Genomic DNA, 17,312 nt, shown 5'->3' on the forward strand with positions numbered 1-17,312 from the left:
GCCCGGACCCACTCCTGCTGGAGCCTCAAGTTCGGACTTGCAGGTGGTGTGAGGCAGGGATCGGGGACTGATGTCCACTCTCCACCTCCACCAGCCTCGCCTGTCCCCCCTCAGGGTCTGGACGCATCACTTGGGCAATGGCATCCCTCCTTTGCTCCACAAATACCTGATGAGTGCCTACTGCTCCGGATGCCAAGCCTACAGCAAGAATGAGACAGAGACCCCTGCTCTCAGGGAGAGGGAGCCTCTACTGGGGGGAGAGGAGGAGGAGGGGACCAACAGTCTGCATGTACACGAGGTTAGGTACTAATAAATGCCACAGAGGAGGATAAAGCAGGGTTGCAAACTTTGTCAGGAGTCAAGAAAGACCTTTCTAATGAGGTTTTATTTGCACGGAGACACAAATGTCAGGAAAGGGTGAGCCACGCAGCTCCGGGCAGAGGGAAGCATAGGTGCAAAGGCCCTGAGGCTGGAACAGGCTTGAGGCATCTGAGACAAAAATGCAGGAGGCAAGCGCAGTTGTAGTGAAGAGAGTGGGAGGGATGAGGTCCTGAGGTTGAAAGAGCCCAACTGGCCTGGGGCTTGGTAAGTCCCAGTGGGGAGTTTTATCCAAGGGGGAGGCCTGGGGAGAGCTATTGGTTTACCGTTGCTTCTGGTTCTCTCCTAACCAAGGCAGCCTTTCTGATCTTGGTTCTGGTTATCGGCATAGAGTTGTCTCTGCTGTCGTTCTTGTCCCATAAACCTCTGGGGTCCTTTGTCTGGAGCAAAGGCCTTGGCTGGAGCCTGGGCCGCAGGGAAGCAGGAGGCAGAGGGGGTGGTGACCTTCTCTGTGGGTCAGAATGGGCACTTCTGTGACCTGGTGCAGGGCAGCCCTGGGCAGTGACTTCCCCTCTCTGGACCTCAGCGTTTTGGTTTGGGAAGGAGAAAGGAAGAGGAACCGTGCGGAGGGCTCACTGTGGCCTGTCTGCACGCCTGGTGCCGCACGCCTGGTGCGGGCCTGGGCCAGAGTCGGCACCAAAGCGTGCGCCCATCCCCTCCATCCACTCGGCCACCAAGAAGGAACAGCCCGCGCTAGGTGCTGGGACCGAGCCGTGATCAACTGAAACGTGGGTCCCGCCTGTGCCGAGCCACTGACTTAGTGGGAGACAATAGGCACACTCATGAGTGTGTAACCTGTTGGGTGATGTGAAGGGCCGGGAGAGGGTAGGCGGAATGTGCCAGGCACCGGGGGTGCGGTGATGGGCAAGACTGGACCAAGCCCCCGCCCCCGTGGCGCGCTTGCTGCAGCCAGTGCGGAAAGTGGTGTCGGTCCTCAGCAAGTCCCGTCATCGCGACCATTACCACACGCCTGGAGCCTGCCCGCTTCTCCCTCCTGAGCCCCCACGTGGGCCTGCCCACCCCTGTCTTCCGCTGGACTGTCACGTCCTGCACCTCCCCGGGCTCCCCGCTCCCAGTCTGTGCCCCACACTTGGCCATGGGGAGCCCGTGGACGCGAGTCAGGCCACGTCCCTTCCCTGCTCAGAGCCCTTGTGTGGCTCTGCCTCACTCCAGGGAAAGGACAGAGTGATCTCCGTGGCCCCCAAGTCCCTACATGATCTGCCCCCACCACCTGCCCCGCCACTCGGCCTCCTCTGCTCTGACCACACCTGGGGACATTTGTCCTGACTCTTCCCTCTGTGCTGCCCTGCCCAGTGCTCTTCCTCCGGGTATCCCAATGATTCCCTCTCTGCTCTCCTGTCAGGTCGCTGCTCAAGTGTCCCCTTCCCAGCCACGCCCCCCCCCCATCACTTCATTGAAAATTCCAACCTCTCCTGACCCTCAACAAGGTCCTGACCCTTCCTTTGTGTATGTCCTCAGCGCTTACCATCTCACTTACTAGATGTTTTTCTGATTCAGCTCATTTATCGACAGTCTCCTTTCCCGTAGACCGTGGGCTCTGCACGGGCAGGGAGGCTTCTGGCCGTCCTGACCACCGCTAGGAGGCCCGGCCCTAGCCTGGCAGAGATCAGCCCTCAGTAGCTATCGACGGTGGGTGGATGCAGGAGCGTGATGGAGTCCTTTGTGGGTAGAGTAGGTATTGTCAGGCCCAGAGCTCGTGGCAGGGTCTGGGGTCAAGGTCCCTGAGGATTCCTTGGAGGAACTCAGCTCGGGGCGGGAGACTGGGAGAGAGATTTGGACTGGGGAGGGCAGGGCGCTGTACAGGTGGGCACCCAAGAGCTGAGCACAGGTATGGAGGTGGGAAGGGTGGGGGATTAAGGGAGGCAGCGAGGCTTCTGCTGGAGGCCGGGAAAGGAGGCCGGACTCTCCTTCCGTTGTCAGAACACAGCCAGGGGAGATGGGGTAAACTGAGGTGAGGAGGGACTTCCCAAAGCTAGTGGGTGAAGGTCTTGACAGAAGGGTGAGTGGGAGCCACGGGTGAAAGCCCTGAGTGCAGGCCGGGGCCAGTGAGCCCTCCTCCGTGGTCCTCTTCCTGATCGAGGGGTTCGTTTGGGTGGATGTGAAAGCGAGACTGTGATCCTGTCACATCCCCTGTTCTTTCCCTGGGCCCCTGGGGTCCAGCTAGGTCAGCTCCCAGAACTGCAGCTTTATTCAGAGCCTGGGGGGAGGGAAGGGGACAGGAGGCAAGGAGTTTTACACGCGCGTGCGCGCGCGCACACACACACACACACACACACACACACACTCCCCAGACAGCTTCGTCCCACAAGTGGATCTTGCTCTCCCCCTGGGGCCGATTTCCTTGGTGGGGAGAGTTTGGGTGGGTGGGAGGGTGGGTATCATTTTCTCCTGAAAGCTCAGAGTGTAGAACCAGTGAATGCAGGGGTGACTAGAAAATCTGAAGCTTTTGCTGGGACAGGTTGGAAACCGCCTGTCCCACATGCTGAATAATTCAAAAGACTTTCTTTAATTGCAATGACCGTACGAGAGTAGAATGCAAAATGGGCCTGCGTTCTTGGGATCAGACCCTAGGCTTCAGAGGCGTCTGCACGCTGTCCTCCTCTGTTCCCTCTGCCTGACATTGCTGCTTCACCCGCCGCCCCTGGGTCCCAGGCACACCTCCGCCAGAGTGCCCCAGGGACCGCCCGGGCAGAGTCAGAGGTGCCCAAGCAGGGCTGTAGCGTAGTGGGTACAGATGAATCAGTTCATTCACCACAGGTTCCTTGAGCACCTAGTGTGGGCTGGGGCCATGTTGTAGACGGGGTACACTGGGGAGCAAGACAGAAGACAGGTGCAAAGAAAAAGGCATAGAGGGAGCCGGGACAGGAGCAGGGATATTTGAGCACAGACTCGGGTAGCGGGGAGGAGGGAGGGAGCCATGTGCAGATCAGGGAGAATGAAGTTCCAGCAGGTGGGGTGACAGCCAGTGCAAAGGCCCTGAGGTGGGGACACGTCTAGGGTTTGAAGAACAGCAAGGAGGCCCATGTGGCTGGGGCAGAGTGAACGAGGGGGCAGAGGTGACAGGCCGATCGTACAGGCCATGGGGCCACACGGAGGAGCCTTGGGGGCCAGCAGAAGGCTTAAGGAGGTCGACCCTGTAGTAGATCCCCCTGTCTTCTAGGCCCAGCTCTGCCTGGTAACCTGAGCAAGAGATTTCACCTTTGTGATCCTCAGTTTCCACATCTGCGAAGTGGGAATGAGAATAGCTGCCCCACCGAGGTCATAGGGGGTCCGTGAGCTCCGCGTCTGCATCTGCACAGGGTTCACGGGGCCCTCGTGGTGGTGGTAGTGATGGAAGTCCCAGAGCTGAGCCTCGGTGTGGCACATTTGGTGGCAGGGACTGGTTTGTGGACATCTTTTCTGCTTCAGATTGTCCTGCCGAAGGCTGCGGTAAAGGCAGATAAGGATGGGAGGCAGGGGCAGGAACCCCACTCTACCCTTGGGGGCCTGGGATGGGTCAGACAGGGGGTAGGGGACCCTCGGCCCCAGGAAGGGTCAGGGCAGGACCTGAAGGGCAGGGTGTGGGTGTGGACTGGAGGCTTGAGTGGGAGGGAGGGCACCCTGGTGATGACGATGATGACGGAAACAAGGGCGTCCCTGTGGCCCTCCGGGCAGGCCAGGCAGGGAAGAGCCTGGACTCTGGTGCCCGCCTGCCCGAGTTCAAATCCCGGATGCCCCGGACGAGAGACTTCCTCTCTCCGGGCCTCAGGCTCCCCATGTGTGAATTGGGGCCAGTCGGTTGTGAGGGCGGAATGGGACTGGGGGCAGAGGGCGCCGAGCAGAGCCTGGCACGCACGGGCCTCCGAGGGGGCAGCCGCCTTTATTTCCGAGAACTGGCCGGGCACGGGCTTCGGGTTAACAGGCCTGGAGCCTCGTGTCCCCCACTCTGCTGCCAAGCTGTGTGACCTGGGCAAGTGGACCGCGCCTTCCCCGTGCCTCGTTTTACCTTGTCTGTCACGCGTAGTGGCTGCTTCCTCGTGGGTCACGTGTGCAGATTACATGAGGGACTCCGGGCAGGGTGCTTAGAGGAGGGGCCGGCACACAGTGGGTGCTCAGGTCAGTGCTGCCCACAGCTGCTTTCGGGCCAGGCGGTCAGGGCCTCGTGTTCTCACTTGTGACTCCTGTAGGAACTCCAGGAAGCAGGCACTGGCATTATTGTCTTTAACAGAGGGGGGAACCGAGGCACAGAGTGGCCGAGCGGCCGGCCCCCAGCCACACAGTGAGCCCCCGAGGTGGGTTGGTTGGCAGGGGCAGGAGATAAGGCGGCACAGGGCACAGCAGCCGGGCTGCTCAGGGGCCTGGGGACTCGGTGGGGGCGGGGAGCCGGGCAAGGGAGCCGCCAGAGCTGGGAGCTGTCCCAGGGTGGAGCCGGGGCCTGATCATTATAAACACGGCCAGTTCCTCTGTTTGTCCCGCCCTCCATGAGGTGCCCAGAGGGAAGGGGTGGCCCCCTGGCAAATATCCGGAGGTGTGTCCTTCCATCCCCTTCCCCTGCAGGGGTCACGCGAGCGAGCGGAGGGCAGGATAAACAGGCGGGCTGCAACGTGCAAGGGTGGCTTGGGGCTTCTGGGGGAGGGTTCTGAGTTGGCTGTCCCACCTTGCAGGCTGTGCTGAGCTCCTCCCACTCAGGGTCCGCCCCTCCCTCTCCCGGATTTAGTGAGGGGTCACGTGGCTAATCTTATGCCCCTGGAGTGACTTGGTGCCTCGGGCTGTGGGCTGCTGGGTGGAGGATGGGTAGGGCTGCGTGAGAGAGGCCAAGGTGAGGGTGAGGCTGGGCCTGGGGCCGGGTGGGGGCACCGCTGGGAACACAGTGAGGAGGTGGAGGCGAGGCTCCGGGGTGACAGCAGGGAGGATGGGGGAAGGTCCGGCTGTGGGGACAAGGCGAGGAGGGGTACTAGGAAGGGGGGGACAGCCGAGGGCAGACAGGCTGGAGAGCCCGGACAGGGATGGAAGTCTCCCGGGAAGGATGGGCAGGGGTCAGTGGGCTGGAACGGGGGAGAGACATCGAAGGGGCTCCTGGCTTGGTTGGGGTCAGAGAAGGGAAAGAGGCAGAGGCAAAGGGGCACCCGCCCTGGCCACGGCTTTCACACACCACTTCCTGGCAGCCAGGGGCCCCAGAGCAAGCTGGGAAATTGGACCTGCTCGGGGAGCCCTGGCCAGATCTGGCTGTGGCCACCTGCTGCCCAGGAGGCCCCGACCAGTTGAGACAGGTTGTCTGCTGGGTCCCCACCCCCTCCCACTGGGCTCCTGCCACCAGACCGGTTCTCCCAGATGGCTACCCACTGATGGTCCTACCTCTGGGCTAGGGGTGGCAGCCTGTTCTAACCTCACAGAGCTGCTCCCACAGGAGAGGAACAGGGAGGGAGGAGAACCGGGGGCTGAAGGTCCTCATTAGGTCACAAGACTTACTAAGCTTGGGGCCGACCCTGTGTCAGGCACTGTGCCAGGCTCTGGCGGGCCAGCATGAACCAGACGGAGATCCCCGCCCAGTGCGTTTCCCCTCATCCTCTGGGCCTTCGTTCACACGGCCTGTCTTCTGGGAAGCCTCCCCTGACCCCCACCTACCATCCTTCACCCCAGTCTGGTACTCCCTGACCCCAGCCCTGACCGCTCTGGGCTGTCAGAGGGCTATCTTGGTCACCACTGTGTCCCAGCATCAACCAGTACGTGACTGGGCACAGAGGAGTGGGTTATTGGTGAATGAATGAATGAATGAATGAATGAATGAATGTTTTCTTCCCATTTTACAGATGAGTAACTCGAGGCCCCAAGAGGAGACGTCACCTGCCCGAGGGCACTTCTAGCACAGCCAGCATCAAACCAGGTCTGTGGGACTCTGGGGCCCATGTGTGGGACAGGGGAGCAGGACCCGGGGCCCTTCCTCCCTCAGACACTGCAAGGAATACTACTCACGAGAGTCACACACGTGGACAAGGCCCTCGCTCCACGCCCGGCTCCGCTCCTGTTAACTCAGTTAATCCTCACAGCAGCCCTGTGCCGGTTGATCCGAGGCACAGAGAGGTCAAGTCACTTGCCCAAGGTCACGCATAGTAGTGGCAGAGGGAGATTTGTGCTCTGGCCATTTGACTCCCCTTGCCCTCATCGTCCTGGTCTCCCCGTGGGACACTGCGATCCGCGCATCTCCCCTACAGCCCCTTTGGTTGTAAAACTGGCTTTCGTTGAGCATTTATGCCTTGCCTGGTACTGTGCTAAGTAAGTATTCACCTGGAGACCACGGCCCCTAAAGGCAGGCGTGGTTTTGTCTGCTTGTATCTGCTGCACAGAACTTTCCCCATTGTGTGAACTCACTTCTGTGAGTCTCGGTTCCTTCATCTAGAAAGTGGGAGTGTTGCGGTGAGACTCCTAGGGGTCGCGCATAGGACAGGGACTGTGATTGGGTAGGTAGCCAAAAATGTGTGGGGTTAGCCCAGACTCCGGGCTGGGAAAGCAGAGGTGGCTGAGGCCAGGCCTTTAAGGAATCGGTCACTGAGCACACTCTGTGTGCCTGGCATGGTTCTGGGAATGGGGTGGGACACAGAGATACTGGGCAGGTGAGACCTGGCCTGTGGTGCTGATATTCCAGTGCTGACGGGTATAGACACGGAGCTAGTAAACACAAGAACAGTGGAATTTCCAGACGTTAAATGTGTTATGAAGTGATATCATGGAAGGCTAGTGGGGTGGTCTTTTACTTGAAGATTCACCAACTCTGAGACTTGAAGGAGGGGAAGGAGGGAGCCATGTGTGGATACTGGGGAATAGTGTCCCAGGGGGCGGGAACAGCCAGTGCAAAGGCGCTGAGGTTTGAAAACCAGTGTGAGCGTAAACAAAGGGGAGGTGACAAGGGCAGGTTGTGTGGGGTGGGCCACCGGGAGGACTCGGCTGAGGGCTCTGAGCGGGGGCAGGTGTCCACAGGGTCCCTCGGGCTGCATGTGGGAGACGGGAGACCAGGGAGGAGACGAGGACGGACAGGACCAGGGCAGGGCCGGAGGAGCAGAGAGGACTGGGCGGGTTCTGGTGAGTGGCCCCCTCCCGCAGGCCTGCTGATAGGAGCCCGCGTCTGCACCCTCGTGGTGCCGAGAGCCTCAGCGCCATGTTTGGGAAGAAGAAGAAGCGGGTAGAGATCTCCGCGCCATCCAACTTCGAGCACCGCGTGCACACGGGCTTTGACCAGCATGAGCAGAAGTTCACGGGGCTGCCCCGCCAGTGGCAGAGCCTGATCGAGGAGTCGGCCCGCCGGCCCAAGCCCCTCGTGGACCCCGCCTGCATCACCTCCATCCAGCCCGGGGCTCCCAAGGTAGGCCAGCGCCCACCTCCACCCCTCCTGCCCCACACCGACCCCCCACGGCGCCCCCGGCCCTTAACCCCACGCTTGATCGACACACCCCAACCGTCCGCCCCAATCCTCGTCACCCCGTGCCGACCTTTCACTCCTCCACCCGCTGATCCCTCCCCTTGCCTCTCAACACTGACCGCTACCTTGACCCCTGCAGCAGCCCCCGACACCAGCTCCGATTCCTGCTCCTCTCCCTGGGCTCCATGCCCCTGTCCCCAGTAGCAGAAACTTGTCCTGGGGCGAGGGACAGATTCCCCACCCCCCCATCCCCCATGGTCAGGGCTAGGCTCAGAGGAACTGCTGACCCAGCCCCACAGTCCTGGCCAGCTTCTGGAGGACACCTGAGCTGAGCCCTGAGGGGCGCGGAGGAGTCATTGTGCCGAATGGAGAGGAGGCTCGGCTTTTAGTGGAGGAAACGGTCCAAGTGAAGCCTTTGGGGTCTTTCAGTTTGGGGCTTTGGTTTCCTGCCACCTTGGGCAAAAGGGTGGAGTTGGGATTTGAACGGAGGTCTTTTTCCAAGGCCTGTGCTCTTAAGCCCTTTCCTGTCTGCGTGGTCCAGGCGCCCAGGCGTGGCCCGCGGTGAGGCTGGCCCGGTGGTGGCAGGGTGTGAGCCTGCCCAGCCCGGGAAGCTGGCTTCGGAGCGTGGACTTCACCCCAGGGGCAGTGGAAACCAGGAAGGGCCGGGGGCCAGGGGCATGCAGCCAGGGTCGTTCTAGGGGCGGAGATGGGTGTGCCCGTCCGCGGGCCCAGCGCCTGGGGACAGGCCTGCAGCTGACTCATCCTCTCCTGGTGCCCGGCCCCTGCCTGGCGGGAGGGCGCCCTTAGTGATCCGCGTGGCGTGGCGGGTGGGGACACAAGGGCGGACGCTCACCAGGGTGACCGGAATCTCCATCCGGTGGCCCACCGAGGTGTGAGGGCATCCCACGCAGGCCTTTTGAATATTTTGAAGTTTTTGCCACGGCTTAAAGCAGCCGAGGCTTCACCTCCGGATCTTTCTTTCTGGCTCTCCTGGGCCCCACACAGCCCCCCTCAGTTCTACCCCTGGCTGGTCCCGTGGCCCCTGGAGCACTGGCTGTGGCCTCCCCGGGGGAGCCCCTACAGTCTAGCCCCTGCTTAGCCTGTCCGCCGTGAGCCCTGCCAGGAGGATGAGGTGCCTGGTCGTAATTCATGCAAAGGTGCCACGTGGGCTGGTGTTCGCTGCCCTCGGCTGGGAATCTCTCCAGTCCTCCCGGGCCCTCCCCCAACCCCCAGGGACTTAGCCTCTTATCCCAGTACCAGAGTCTGAGCGGATATCTTCCTTCTTCACTGGGCTCCTGGGCAGGGTCGGGCTTCTGCGCTGGTAGCCAGGCCCAGGAGAGGCAGGGGCAGGGGCGCTGCGGCCTGTAGGTGGCTTTTGTGTCATCGGTGTTTTCTGCACAGCAGAGGCAGCTCCGGCCTGAGGCTGCCTGGCCGCCCTGGGCCCGCGTCCCCGCATAGCAGTGACTGATGGCAGAGGGATGGGGGTGCTTCTCTGCTCCCCGCGGCCTCCTCCCAGCCCCCCCTCAACTCACTCACCGGTTCAACCAGTGTTTACCGAGCACTGTCTGCATACCTCCCAGACACTGTTCTGGGCGCTGAGATGTGCAAGAGCACAAAAACAGGAAGAGACAGGAGCTGCCTTCATGAACGTTGCACTGGGAGTGCAGGCGATGGTCAGCTTATGAGTGCTTCGTGTCTGCTGGTTTTGAGTACTCCAGAGAAAAAAGAAGGCAGGGAACGGGGAACAGGGAGAGTTAGGGGCGGGCATTTTAGGCTGCGGGTGGTCAGCAAAAGCTTCCCTCTGAGACGCCGAGCAAGCCTGAAAGAGGGAAGGGAAGGAGCTGTGGGCATACCTGGGGGGAAAGATGTTCTAGGAAGAGCGGACAGTCAGTGCAAAGGTCCTGAGGTGGGAGCGTGCCTGGTATGTTTGAGGAGGCCTATGTGTCTGGAGCTGAGTGGGGGCTGGGGGAGTCCTGAAGGCCTTGACTCAGTACTCGAGGGAAGAGGTGGCCATGGCCCGGATCGGGGTGGACTTGGCAGGTGAGGCTTGGGTGGATTCAGGACACACTCTGGGTCCACCGGGCCCTCATGGGAATTTGCATTTGCCCCCGCTGCTCCTGGGGCACTCGTGCCCTGCGCTTCGGGCCCGGTCCTTCCCGACTCTCCCTGTCCTCCACCCTCGGCTTCCAGGGAACCCAAGAGTGTGGTTTTGGGGCTGACGGCCCTCGCGGGCTGCAGGGGAGGAGGTCCGAGCCGTGCCCTGGCCCTAGCTAGCATCCTGTAATTTCCGGCTCTCCGGGGCTGATTATGGGCTGGCGTGGGCTCTGCACTCCTTCCCCTCCGGCTCACAGGGCAGAGGCCTGCTCCCAGCCTGGAGAGCAGAAGACAGGGAGTGCTTCTCAGGGGGCCCAGCCAGCCCTGTGGGAGGTGAAGCCTCCAGCTCTCCTCTGGCGGTAGACAGATAGACAGACAGACAACTCAGTGGTATGGGAGGGGCTGCAGCCTCCCCCCCTCCCCCGCCGGTGCCTCCCCCAACTGCCCGGCCCCATCATCACCCCATGGCATTTCTTCATTCCGTCTCTGTCTTGTCTTTGTGTGTGTTGTGTCGTGCTGTCCTTGTGTGTCGGATCCACGTCCTGTGTCCTCCTCTTCCTTGCCCGGCCCCCATCCCGCCATTGCCCCGGACCCCAGACCATCGTGCGGGGCAGCAAAGGCGCCAAGGATGGGGCCCTCACGCTGCTGCTCGACGAGTTTGAGAACATGTCGGTGACACGCTCCAACTCCCTCCGGAGAGACAGCCCGCCGCCACCTGCCCGAGCCCGCCAGGAAAACGGGATGCCCGCAGAGCCGGCCAGCACGGCCAGAGGGGCCCCAGAGAAAGCGGGCGGCCAAGGCCGGGTCGCCGGTCGCAGCGAGGCGGGTGGCGGCAGTGGTGACAGGCGGCGGGCGGGGCCAGAGAAGAGGCCCAAGTCTTCCAGGGAGGGCTCGGGGGGACCCCAGGAGTCCTCCCGGGATAAACGCCCCCTCTCTGGGCCTGACGTCGGCACCCCCCAACCTGCCGGTCTGGCCAGTGGGGCAAAAGTGGCAGCTGGTCGGCCCTTTAACACGTACCCGAGGGCCGATACGGACCACCCGTCCCGGGGTGCCCAGGTAACCAATCCCCCTGCCCCAGGACCTCCCGCCGTCCCTTTTTCCACAGCTTCCCCTGTTCCCCACCCACCAACCCCAACCTGTGCCCAGCCCGCTGTCCATCTCCATCCTGACCGCCATGTGTCTGTCCCGCAGCCAGGGCCCCTGTCCTGCTCAGGGAGCAGAGCCGGCCCCCGTCCCCTCCACTGACAGCTGCTTCTCTTTTCTGTTGCAGGGGGAGCCTCACAACCTGGCCCCCAATGGGCCGTCGGCAGGGGGCCGGGCTGTCCCCCAGTCCTCCTCCTCCCGGCCTCCCACCCGAGCCCGTGGACCCCCCAGCCCAGGAGTGCTGGGCCCCCATGCCTCCGAGCCTCAGCTGGCCCCCCCGGCCCGCCCCGTCACCACCCCCGCCGTCCCCCCCGCCCCTGGGCCCCCCGGGCCCCGCTCGCCACAGCGGGAACCCCAGCGAGTATCCCACGAGCAGTTCCGGGCCGCCCTGCAGCTGGTGGTGGACCCCGGCGACCCTCGCTCCTACCTGGACAACTTCATCAAGATCGGCGAGGGCTCCACGGGCATCGTGTGCATCGCCACCGTGCGCAGCTCGGGCAGGCTGGTGGCCGTCAAGAAGATGGATCTGCGCAAGCAGCAGAGGCGCGAGCTGCTCTTCAATGAGGTGGGCCTCGGGCCCCCTCCTGTCCCCTCCTGTCCCCGCCGTCACCCTCCTCTTGGAGTCCTCCACCAGTGGGTTTCGAGGCCCGTTCTGGGCCAGCCCCTGTAAGGGTGGGGATGGGAGAAGGCCGTTCAGGGCTGGGGTTCCCTGGGGCTGGGTTCTGGGCCTACCTCCTCTCCTTACTCCTCACACCTCCCCGGGCTGTCACCTCTGCGCCCCCATACCCCCCGCTGCATCTCTGTCCCGTTACTGGCCTTCTCTGAGCCCCAGGCCCCTCACACCCTCCCAGACTGGCCCCAGAGTCCCAGCCCTGCCCCTTCCCGGGTCCCCTGTCTCAGGCCCCACCCTCCCTGACCCCAGCTCAGAGCTCTGGCCCCTCCCCATCTCCCAGCCCATCAGCCCCTGCGTAGCCCCAGCCTCTCCCGCTTGGCCCTGCCCGGCCTTCCCCTCTTGGGCGCCCCCTGGGCATTCCCCACACAGCCGCTAAAGGGCTCTTTTTGACATGTGACGTGTGAGACTATCCCACGCCCGCGCCCCACCCCTCAGTGTCCTCAGGATGAAGGCCTGGCCTCTTGGCCGAGCATTTGAGGTCCAGCCCCCATCTAGGCCCTTGGGTCTGTCCAGCCTCTGGCTTTGGCTCTTGTGGCGTCTGCCAGGGAGCTTGTTACAAAGGCAGACTCCCGGCTCCTTCCCCAGAGGAAGCAGGCCCCAGACTCTGACGCAGGAGTCCCAGGACGGCAGGCCTGGAGGTGGTCTAAACTGTGGCTTTTGCCTCCCCGTCTCAGTACTCCTCAGCTGTCCCCGTAACCCTTCCCCCGGCCCCCCAACATTACAGGGCTCCAGCTGCACCGGGAGCTATTCAGCGGGACCCCTGCAAGCGGTGTGTTCCCACCCCCAACCCCCGGCTTTGCCTCGTTAGGCCCTCTGCCCCTGAAGTCCATCCCCCCCAGCCTTTTATTCTGACCTTGGCTGATAACCTGCTTGTGCTGAGGTCTCATCCCTGTGCGTAGATGTTCTCTTCCCGAGTCCCTCTCCCAACACCAGCCTGGTCATCAGGGCCACTCAGACCAGCTCAGGACTGGTCAGAGAGCAGGATCCGAAACTGGGGTGTGGGGGGGCGCCCCCCCACCACGCAGGCATCAGGCCTCAAGCTGCCGTTGGGGTCTGTTGGCTTTGGCACTGGGGCAGGCGGTCCAGGATGACCCCGGTGAGCGGGAGTGACAGGTGGGACTGGGCCTGCGGCATGGCGGGGCCCAAGCCCGGGGCGGGAGAGGAGGCGGGAGGGTGGCCCTCCCCACCCCGCTGACCCAGCCCGGTGCCCAGGTGGTGATCATGCGGGACTACCAGCACGAGAACGTGGTGGAGATGTACAACAGCTACCTGGTCGGGGATGAGCTCTGGGTGGTGATGGAGTTCCTGGAGGGCGGCGCCCTCACCGACATCGTCACTCACACCAGGTACCGCCAGGCAGCTGGACCCCGGCGGGCACCCAGCCTGCTGCCTCCCCAGGCTCTCCAGCGGGAGCTGCGTCCCCTCAGACCTGTCCCACGACAGGATGAAGTCCCCTCGGACCCCTTGGGGCGGGGCCGCGTCTCGGGGCCGGGAGGGCCGCATCCCCCTCGGACCCCCGGCCGGGGCCCTGTCTGCCCCAGTCGCTGACCCCCATCCCGCGCAGGATGAATGAGGAGCAGATTGCCGCCGTGTGCCTGGCCGTGCTGCAGGCCTTGTCTGTGCTCCACGCGCAGGGCGTCATCCACCGCGACATCAAGAGTGACTCCATCCTGCTGACCCACGACGGCAGGGTGAGGAGCAGGGTGGCTCGGGCTTCCCCCGCCTCTCCCCAGTTCCCCCCACCTTTCCCCAGCTCTCCTCTGCTCCGAGGGTATCTCTGATCCCAGGTTCAGTGGCTCAAGGAGCAGTAAGTTTGCGCCTCATCAACAGTCCGGAGTCGGGTCTGGGGCGGTGGGGGGCTCCGCTCACGCATCCACGGGGGGCCTGGGCTGGCGGAGTCTGCCTTCAGCGCAGGATGCTGGAACTGTGGTCTCGCATTGGGCCCAGAGAGGGCAGAGGGCGTCTGAGTGGCCGGCCACTGCTCTCGGCCATACGCTTCCTCCTCCACCAAGAAACTGTTCCTAGCCGAGCACCCAGAGGTGGGCCGTCGACCGCCATCCCGCCTCCCATCTTCTGGACCGACGCTCCAAATTTGAGGTCCACGGATGAGCCTCCCGGGGCCCAGAACCTGCATTTATATTTTTAAGAGTAGATGTGATTTTCAGCGGGAGGGGTCCTTGACTTTCACCAAAATCCTGTTGGTGATTCGCCTGTCCTCCCCCAGGAAGCTTAAGCCATTCCAGTAGAGGTAGGGGTGGGAGCGGGCCCTGTTTCACTGGGAGTCTCAGTTGAAATCCACCAACCCCTAAAGCCGTCTGCAGACGTGTTTGGGGGACATCTGGGAGCCTGAAATTGTGTGCACGCCGTGTGCCTATATTTCCTGGGGGTGAGAAGATCCACACATACCCTCAAGAATCTGAAGGGGGCTCGTGGCTCCAAAACAGGTGAAAATCCGTGGTTCTGGGAACGCGGTTGTTGCCGCGTGGGCCACACCCCTCCTGCCCTCGTGGGCAGGGCTGTGCCCCTCTCACCTAAAGATGTGCTCCCTCCAGGGACACCGGGGCCCAGGGCATGGGCCTCTGGAGCCAGCCGTGATCTCCGCCCCCATGAAGCATCTGTTACCTGTAAGGCTTGGGCCACTTCCTGCAGGAGTCCCAGGGGAGACCCTGTCAGGGAGGCAGAAGGTGTGATCCTGGGGAGGTGACACACCTGAGGGCCCCCTGCTGGCAGATGGTGGAGACACTCAGTGGTCCGGCTCTAACCTCCAGGCTGCAGGTGGACACCGCTCACTCCCACCTCCAGCACCTCTAACCCCCGCTGCCTGTGCCCTGTTGCAGGTGAAGCTGTCGGACTTTGGGTTCTGTGCCCAGGTGAGCAAGGAGGTACCGCGGAGGAAGTCACTGGTCGGCACGCCCTACTGGATGGCCCCAGAGCTCATCTCTCGCCTCCCCTATGGGCCAGAGGTAACCCGGAGGTGGCCCGGTTGTCCGGCTGTCGGCCCTGGCGTACAGCGTGACGGTCCGAAACAGCTGGAGTGCTGGGGGCGGGGTGGGGCTCAGTCTGGGAAGTGGGTCACCAGGGATGGGCTTGTGGGAGAGGACGTAGGCACGCATGTGCTCTGTGCATTCGTCCCTGATTGGGTGCTAGTTCGGAGCCACGCCCGGGGCTGTGAGTGACAAAACCAGCTCAAACGGTTAGCTGGGTCTGGGTCCCAAGAACTGTGAAGTTGGGCATGGTGACCGGCTTCGGGCCCAGCCATCCATGCGCTCTGTCCGTCCCCAGCCCCGACTGCTTTGGAGTAGTCCTCAGTCAGGCGGGCACCGCCCTTGTTGGAGCAGAGCTGGCCCAGCCCCTCGGTACATGGCCACGTCCCCACCCCACGAACGGCACTGTTTTCCTGGATATTAATCTTAGAATTGACTCTGATTGGCTCCGCTTGGGTCACGTGCCTATTCCTGAACCAATTACTATGTCCCACCTGTGCCGATTGGGCCCCCTGGTCCGGGACCCCAGGATGCTCTGCAGAGGGAGGGAGGGAGGGTCGCTCCCCCGAGGAGACCTGGGCGTGGTTGGCAGAAAAGTGAGGGGCGCTGCGTGCGCAGAACCCTTCGAGGGCTCCCTGCGGGAAGAGTGTGTGGGTCTGGCAAGGTGGGTGCCAGAGCGGGTGTTCAGGGCCCAAGGACCCCAGTCACAAAGAGGCAAAGGCAGAAGCAGGGCCCCTCCCCACCTCTGCGGCTTCCCCCAGCACCAGCCAGTCCCTGCACAGCTCAGCCCTACCGTCCTTCCCCACTACAGGTGGACATCTGGTCTCTGGGGGTGATGGTGATCGAGATGGTGGATGGGGAGCCCCCCTACTTCAACGAGCCACCCCTCAAAGCCATGAAGATGATTCGGGACAACCTGCCGCCTCGACTGAAAAACCTGCACAAGGTGGGCCCCGCCCGGCAGGCAGGTGGTTGTAGGGGAGAGGACGCTCAGTGCTGAGCTCCCCACCCCCTACCCCCGCGGGTCCCCTGAGCCCTCACCGACCGTCCCACAGTGGTTGTGCTTAGGCTGGCCTGGCTGAACACACACAGCATAGCCAGGTGCAGGAGAGGAGCCTTCCTGGTAAGGGAGAGGTGCCCCCAGGGCTCAGCTGCGGTCACCTCCTTACAAACCTTGAAAATGCAGAAGAAATGAGCCCCTGGCTGGATTTGTTGCTCCCCCCGGGGCCCGACCCTAGTACACGTGGGACCTCCTGGCCCCCTCCCTGGGCAGCGGGTACTGTCATCCCATTTGACAGAGGAGCACGGAGGCCCAATGGCAAGTGAGTGGTGGAGCTGGCACTCAGATCCCCTGACTGTCTCCCTCTCTTCCCGACAGGTGTCCCCGTCCCTGAAGGGCTTCCTGGACCGCCTGCTGGTGCGTGACCCGGCACAGAGGGCCACGGCGGCTGAACTGCTGAAGCACCCGTTCCTGGCCAAAGCGGGCCCGCCCGCCAGCATCGTGCCCCTCATGCGCCAGAACCGCACCAGATGAGGCCCAGTGCCCTGTCCCTGAACCAAAGAGCCCCTGGGGTCACCCCTGCCCTGCCGCAGGCCAGTAGGGGGCCGGCCCCCACTCCTCAGCCTGGGAGACACTCCATGTGGCACCGCCCTTCTTGCTGGGGGTGGGGGGGTGTGCAGGACCCTACTACTGAACTCCAGTTTTGATTTTGTGACTTTTGAAAAAACACAGGGACTCGTGGGAGCACGTGAGGATCCCAGGACCCCCACCCTCGGGGACAGGCCCTCCCTGTGTCTTCCTGTCTCCAGGAAGGAGGGGCAGCCCCCCATCACTGGAAGTCATCTGCAGTGGGGGCTGCTGTGGGTGGAGAGAACACTACGAAAGGTGTGTGTCTGTCTGCGTGCGTGCGCTCACGGGTGTGCATGTGTGTGCGCGTGTGCATGTGCGGAAGGTCCATCCGCTCTGTCCTCCAGCCTGCGAGTGGGTATCGCTGAGACCTTACCTAGCATACAGCGCAGCCCCCTGTCCCCGCCTGAGCCATTGTGGGGGCGGTCATGAATGTCTGAAGAGTGGCCTTTTCCCCAAGTCCTGCACCCCCTTTCTGTGGCTGGATGGGGAAACGGGGGTCAGGGCTTCCTGCCCGTCCCCAGCCTCTGCAGAAGACGACTACTGCGCCTGGACAGCCTCCTCTTTTCTAGAAGTCTATTTATATTGTCATTTTATAACACTCTAGCCCCTGTCCCGACTTGGGGACGGATGGCCCCTGTCCTGCGGGGCAGCTTCAGGGACAGAACCACCACTTGAAGAATCAGGTTCCTGTCCCCTTGGAGCCGCCCCACCCTCCCCTCCCTCGAGTTAGTTTTACAATTAAAATGTTTTCTTGTTTTTTGTGTGTGTGTGTGTGTGTGTGTGTGTGTGTGTAGCCCCACCCCCACCCCCATCCAGGCCGGCTTGGTGTGGAATTGGGAGGGGTTGGGGTGGAGAGAGGGCAGCCTCTGCGGGAGTTCGGGTCAAAGAAGCCAGTAGCACCCCCCTGACCAGGGGCCCGGATTCGCTCCCCTGCCGGCCTGCCAACAGCCAGGTTCCCGGAGCCCATGTGCCATGACCACCAGTTGGCCAAATCTG

General features: G+C 62.8%; 1 protein-coding gene and 1 long non-coding RNA gene across 13 annotated transcripts in view; one reads left to right on the forward strand and one right to left on the reverse strand.

Annotated features, from left to right (window-relative positions):
* The window catches only part of PAK4 (p21 (RAC1) activated kinase 4), a 45,406-nt gene extending 28,333 nt beyond the window's left edge, over positions 1–17,073 (forward strand). For 3 of the 9 annotated variants that reach the window (XM_047835135.1, XM_047835137.1, XM_047835136.1), the window contains 9 exons: positions 6,189–6,262; positions 7,477–7,735; positions 10,484–10,942; positions 11,157–11,594; positions 12,915–13,048; positions 13,267–13,393; positions 14,540–14,665; positions 15,498–15,632; positions 16,065–17,073. In XM_047835135.1, coding sequence (XP_047691091.1) covers positions 7,532–7,735; positions 10,484–10,942; positions 11,157–11,594; positions 12,915–13,048; positions 13,267–13,393; positions 14,540–14,665; positions 15,498–15,632; positions 16,065–16,220 — 1,779 coding nt within the window. In that variant the 5' untranslated portion in view covers positions 6,189–6,262; positions 7,477–7,531 and the 3' untranslated portion in view covers positions 16,221–17,073. The other 6 variants (XR_007147305.1, XM_047835140.1, XM_047835138.1 and 3 more) reach the window with 6 other exon arrangements.
* On the reverse strand, positions 367–5,048 carry LOC125152778 (uncharacterized). Of its 4 annotated transcripts, none has more exons than XR_007147308.1 (3): positions 4,385–5,048; positions 3,598–3,823; positions 367–2,596 (listed from the first exon to the last, which is right to left on the reverse strand). It is a non-coding gene; the product is annotated as an uncharacterized LOC125152778 (long non-coding RNA). The 4 variants fall into 4 exon arrangements; XR_007147309.1 differs by having other exon boundaries at positions 367–827; positions 1,877–3,823; XR_007147310.1 differs by having other exon boundaries at positions 367–827; positions 1,865–3,823.
* Positions 17,074–17,312: the final 239 nt, after the last annotated feature.

The sequence above is a fragment of the Prionailurus viverrinus genome, chromosome E2 (genome assembly GCF_022837055.1).
Source record: "Prionailurus viverrinus isolate Anna chromosome E2, UM_Priviv_1.0, whole genome shotgun sequence".
NCBI classification, from domain to species: domain Eukaryota; kingdom Metazoa; phylum Chordata; class Mammalia; order Carnivora; family Felidae; genus Prionailurus; species Prionailurus viverrinus.